Source organism: Penaeus japonicus, unplaced genomic scaffold (genome assembly GCF_977035675.1).
Source record: "Penaeus japonicus unplaced genomic scaffold, GWHDUDI00000001_assembly GWHDUDI00000009, whole genome shotgun sequence".
In the NCBI taxonomy this organism is placed as follows: Eukaryota; Metazoa; Arthropoda; class Malacostraca; order Decapoda; family Penaeidae; genus Penaeus; species Penaeus japonicus.
In genome coordinates, this window is record NW_028234411.1 from 29,026,063 (window position 1) to 29,032,062 (window position 6,000).

The 6,000-nt window shown below is 44.3% G+C and overlaps 1 protein-coding gene across 10 annotated transcripts in view; it reads left to right on the top strand.

Annotated features, from left to right (window-relative positions):
- The window catches only part of kkv (hyaluronan synthase-like protein kkv), a 68,428-nt gene that overhangs the window by 48,746 nt on the left and 13,682 nt on the right, over positions 1-6,000 (top strand). For 7 of the 10 annotated variants that reach the window (XM_086539908.1, XM_043028768.2, XM_086539903.1 and 4 more), the window contains exons 17-22: positions 34-260; positions 409-576; positions 2,143-2,457; positions 3,496-3,740; positions 4,154-4,287; positions 4,963-5,123. In XM_086539908.1, coding sequence (XP_086396034.1) covers positions 34-260; positions 409-576; positions 2,143-2,457; positions 3,496-3,740; positions 4,154-4,287; positions 4,963-5,123 — 1,250 coding nt within the window. Of the gene's footprint in view, positions 1-33; positions 261-408; positions 577-895; positions 1,202-2,142; positions 2,458-3,495; positions 3,741-4,153; positions 4,288-4,962; positions 5,124-6,000 lie in introns of all 10 variants that reach the window. The other 3 variants (XM_086539904.1, XM_086539905.1, XM_043028774.2) reach the window with 1 other exon arrangement.

Below are 6,000 nucleotides of genomic sequence, written 5' to 3' on the forward strand. Positions count from 1 at the left end.
TCATGGCGGCTTCACCTCCCCTTTACCCCACAGGCGAAGATCGATGGCTGTGCACGCTCCTTCTGCAGCGAGGCTACCGCGTCGAGTACTCGGCCGCCTCCGACGCCTACACCCACGTCCCCGAGGGCTTCAGCGAGTTCTACAACCAGCGCCGTCGGTGGGTACCCTCGACCATGGCCAACATCATGGATCTGCTTCAGGACTCCAGGAAGACGATCGAAGTCAACGACAACATCTCGCTTCCATACATCTCGTATCAGGTGAGCAGGCGTCGAGAGGTCCAGTCAGGAAAGAACCGATAGTATTGGTCTCTTTTTTTTCCGGACCGGTTGAGAAGATCGAAAAAAATCGTTTTATCTTTGTTCCCCTATCTTTCTGACAGCTTTACATTCCTTTCCTTTCTAACAGACTATGTTGATGGCCGGTACCATCCTTGGCCCTGGAACCATCTTCCTTATGTTGGTGGGTGCCTTCGTAGCTGCCTTCCGAATGAGCAACTGGCTTTCCTTCCAGTACAACATCTACCCCATCGTGTTCTTCATGTTGGCTTGCTTCCTCCTCAAGTCTAATCACCAGGTGAGCTTTTGTGTGTTTGTGATTTTGCGTCCACTTCGTATTTCTGTTGTTTCAATTTTGTTTGCTTTGTGTTGGCTCCATCTTTCAAATGTTTTGTTCAATACTGTTGTGATTACTTTTTCCATGCGCCATATTATCATACTTGTTTTAGTTGTTTTTCGTGTTTGTTAATGATAATTTGTCTCCCACCCATTCATTTCCTAATCTGCCTACCCGTCCCTCCTTCCTACCTGAATGTATGGCGTGTATGTTCCTGTCTGGCTACCTGTCCGTCCGTCCGTCCGTCTGTGTACGTATCTCTCTGCCGGCGCGCCACCAGCTGATAGTCGCCCAGATCCTCTCTGCCGGCTACGCCCTCGTGATGATGGCTGTGATCGTGGGTACGACGCTGCAGTTGGGCGAGGACGGCATCGGCTCTCCGTCGGCCATTTTCTTGATCGCTCTTTCCGGCAGCTTCTTCATTGCCGCCTGCATGCATCCGCAGGAGTTTAAGTGCATTATCCCCGGCCTGCTCTACCTGCTCTCCATCCCGTCCATGTACTTGCTGCTCATCATCTACTCGCTCATCAACCTCAACAACGTCTCGTGGGGAACCCGTGAGATCGCCACGAAGAAGACCAAGAAGGTTCGTTCGAGGAGAAGCCGGCCCTTCGGCGAGCTTTTAGCCTTGCGCCCTTGCGCTGGGGAAGTCTTGCTCAGGGCGGTAGTTTAACACGGAGGTTAACTGCACGATGACGCATGTTTATTTAGGTACTAACAAGAGATCTGGCGATAAAGATGCATGTGGGAGGCCTTTTATTTAGACAAATTATGTTTGCTGCATTAGTGGCTATTTTATTAATATATGTTTTTCACAGGTACCGACTGCTTTTACCCAAGAATCGATAATTTTTCGCTAAGAAACTGATATGCAAGAATGAAAACCGAGACTTTCCTTGTTTATGAAAACGAAATACCCGACGTAAATGAGATGGGTATAATATATGTACGTTTTTGTTTTTCTTTTTTTTCGTCTTTTCATTGTGTTTCGTCGAGTGTGTCCGTGCTAATTATGCTTCGGTGTTGATGTTATCTGTGCGTATTTGTTTTTGCTTCAAAAGGTGTCTCATCTTTTTTTTCAATGTGGGTTTCTTTTTTTCAATGTGGGTTTCTTTTTTCAATGTGGGGTTCTTTTTTTCAATGTGGGCTTCTTTTTAATTCGTTTTCTCTTCTTTAACTTTACAAACCAGTTTTGTGACGAAATTTGTTTTAACTAATATTTAATTCAACACTGTAACCTCAACTTCCGGTGCAAAAATGAGATAATTGAATCAAGCGAATTTGATGATACTAACCACCTCCTTTTCCCACAACAAATATACCTACTAACAAACTGCTCTACCATTCCTTCTTCCTTCTTCCCACCGCAACCCCCCACCCTCCACCCCTCACCACACACCCCAATACAATACAATAACAATACGAAACTCCACTATCTACCCCCGCCCTACCCAATCCTTCCCATACCCCCCCCCAAAAAAAAAAAAAAAAAAAAAAAAAAAAAAAAAAAAAAAAAAAAAAAAACAGATCAGTATAGCCTACGTCCTAACGGCCTTCTACGCCCTGGTGATGATCGTGGTGCTGGTGGGTATGATGCTCAACTTCGCCGAGGAAGGTTGGCTCACCCCGTCCGCCATCTTCTTCATGGCTACGGCTGGGTCCTTTATCATCACCGGCATCCTACATCCGAAGGAGTTCATGTGCCTCCCTTGCGGCCTCGTTTACTACATGGTCGTTCCGTCCATGTACCTGCTCCTCCAGATCTACTCCTGCTTCAACCTGAACAACGTGTCTTGGGGGACGAGGGAGGTCGCGCAGAAGCAGAAGAAGAAGACGAGAGAGGTAGTGGAGGAGGGGAAGGATGTTGGGGGAGGGGGAGACGGAGACGGAAACAGGAAGGGAGGGAGAGAAAGTGGGAGAAGGAGAGAAAGTGGGAGAGAGAGAGAAAGTGGGAGAGGGAGAGAGAGCGAGAGCAAGAGAGAGAGCGAGAGCAAAAGAGAGAGAGAGAGAGAGAGAGAGAGAGAGAGAGAGAGAGAGAGAGAGAGAGAGAGAGAGAGAGAGAGAGAGAAAGGGAGAGAGAGAGAGAGAGAGGGAGGTATGGCGAGGGAAAGAGAGATTAGCATTCTGTCTCTTTACATTGACATGGAAAACATACGGATAAGATATTTGAGGTCTCTGATTAATTGTAAACGATTAGCTAATTCTCTCACCGACTGATATGCATGGCTTATCCATATATAAGTTCCACCCATCCAAGAACAACGTCTTGCGATCCAACAAGAGAACTTTGGAAACTTTACTCAAGTTTATGGCATTGTGAGTGTGGAGGAAAAGTTGTCAGCGGTTTAGTTAAGTATGTGTGATCAATATGATCTCAGATGTACATGCTGTATTTATAGGATTAACCGTATATATTTTATTGTATAATACATTGTAGGAAGGGTTTAGCCTTCCATGGAGCATGAGTGGCAAATGGTTTTGGTTTAAGGTGCTTTTAACAAGATATGAAATGCACGACATACTAATTTAGATTAAGGCTTATGGGGTGAAGGAGGATATAGTTTGCATGATAGTGGAAATGCAGGTATTTTCGCCTGATTTAAGTTTTTTTTTTTTGGAATACGAATGATACTGTGTTTGGCATGTATACACTTTCTAAAATGTTATATTATTGCCATTATTATTATGATGATCATAATTACTGTTCAAATGACTGTTGATATAAGTTGAAATAAATATTTTCCTTTAGTTAGAGACATCCAACTGACATAATCTTTCACCTCATTCCTCTTCCACTTACCTACTCTTCTTCTCTTCCCCCACCTCACCTCCACCTCACCCCCACCCACCCACCCACCCACCCACCATCCACCCCAACAGGAACTCGAAGCGGAGAGAAAGGCCGCCGAGGAAGCCAAGAAGATGAAGAAGAAGGAAGGGTTCCTCGGCTTCCTCTACAGGAGTGACCAGAAGGACGAGGACGAGGGTTCCATCGAGTTCTCCCTCGCCGGACTCTTCAAGGTGATGTGCTGCGTCCACCCGAAGTCCAACGACGAGAGGCAGCAGCTCGGCAGCATCGCTAACTCGCTCGAGATCCTCAAGAGGCGCTTCGAGTCCATTGAGTCGTGAGTGACGGGAGGGAGAGGGAGAGGGAGAGTGAGGGGGAGGGATAGGGAGGGGGAGAGGGAGAGCGAGAGGGGAGAGGAGGGGGAGAGGGGGGGGAGGAGAGGAGAGGGGGAGAGAGAGGGGGAGAGAGAGAGAGAGAGAGAGAGAGAGAGAGAGAGAGAGAGAGAGAGAGAGAGAGAGAGAGAGAGAGAGAGAGAGAGAGAGGGAGAGAGAGAGACTACAACAATGATCATAATATATTCCAACTACTATAAAATATATTCACATAAAAAATAATCAGTCCTCATTCCTTTCGTTTCTGATATCAAAAGACTGTCGAATAGAAACGTCAATTGAAGCTTTCTATCTGATTAAACTCCTTCGCTCGTGGTCTTCCTCCTATGCTCTAAACCTGGGTATTTCTCCCACACAGACACATGGGCATCACCCCGAGTGCCCGCAGGCGTTCGACCATCCAGCAGCGTGTGTCCCTGAGGTCAGACGGGGTCACGGTCATCAACGAAAATTTGGACGACGAAGAAAGCGAGAGCGAGAGTGGAGATTCAGGTACTTGTCGATCTGAAACCGCTGTTAATTAAAAGATGTTGTTGCGACGAGTTTTAAAGATATATTTTTCTAATTGCTGTCGGTTGTTGTTGGTATTGTTGTTTTTTTTTATCAAGATCACTTCAGTATACGCTAGTGTCCATTTTTTGTTTTGATTTCTCTCAGAATAGTGAATACCATTATGAAGATTGACTGTAACGCAACCTAGGCGAAATGCAAGTGATGAAGATGAATGAAAGAAAAAAATCAAGTCAGACCGAGAAAGCATAACGTAACCGGACAAAAACTTTACTAAATGAGCATAGTGAGAACATTAAAAAGAGATCTTTTCAAACTTACATCACCCTTCACCAAGGTCTGAAGGAGAAATTACTTTTTTAGCCCAAAACTGACCTTCCTGAACTGAAGAGGACCTAAGGAGACGCGAGAGCGTTTTCAACTGACCTTTCTCGGGCTCTGGGGAAGATTTTTTTTCAGTCCTCATTGACCTTCTGACTTTTCCAGTAATAAAAATAGCAAAGCCCTTGTCAGTTCTTATTAACATATCTGGCTTTTTTTAGTAATAAAAAAGACAGACCCTTTTCAAACTTTATTGAACTTTCTGGTCCCTCTCAGGGCACGACAAAAAGTGAGACCTTTCGGAACCTTTCCTGAACCCTTTCTGCATCTTTCCAGGACCCAAGGAAGAGCGAGACGATCTCGTAAACCCTTACTGGATGGAAGACAAGGCCCTGAAACGAGGCGAGGTTGACTACATGCCCGGGGTCGAAGTGCAGTTCTGGAAGGACCTGATTGAGAAGTACCTGTACCCCCTCACCAAGCACCCAGCAGAACAGGTACAGAAAAAAAGGATTCTTTGATGTTACAGCTTAGTTGCTTTGTTTAAATCATTTGATGTTCTGATTTGTTTTCTCGAGAAGAAGCTAGCGTAACTTTTTGTTGTTGTTCTGTGACGTAAATGTTGTCTTATGTTGATATAACACTTTCATAGAGTATTCCATGTTGATATAAAGGTCACTTTTAATAATGATATAATTATTTACTAAGATTACTATGAGATTCTGTACTTTTTAAGATTACTTTTCTTTTTTGTTTGTCTTGGTCATTCACTGTTATAAGTCTCGGTACAATCACTTACTTAGACATGAAAGGACATCTCAAGGAGGTTTGTAAGTATCCTAAGCACCTTGCACATGATCAGGGTTTGTGTCTGAGAATGACTCTGAATGTGTCGATTTTGTATATGTATGTTTGTGTGTGCGTTTGTATGTGTGTTTGTGTTTGTATATGTGTTTGTGTTTGTATGTGTTTGTTTGTGTGTGTGTTTATGTGTCTGTTTGTGTGTCTGTTTGTGTATGTGTGTTTTTATATGTGTGTGTGTGTGTCTGTTTGTGTATGTGTGTTTTTATATGTGTGTGTGTGTGTGTGTGTGTGTGTGTGTGTGTGTGTGTGTGTGAGCGCATGGGCATGTATGCATGTGTGTGCATGCATTTAAATTTGTCGTAAGCGTACATCTATGTTTGTGACTTGAATGTTGAATGTTGTGAAAGAAACAATAACTGATGATGGCAAGGTGTGTTTTTGTCTACCATCTTGACGGTGAAAATTAGGGTTTAGTGAGTCATGTGCCTAGCAGAAGGCCAACCCTGCAGTGTAACACCATCCACGAAAGCAAGGCACAGTTACCGTCTGATTTCATGATTAACTTTATTT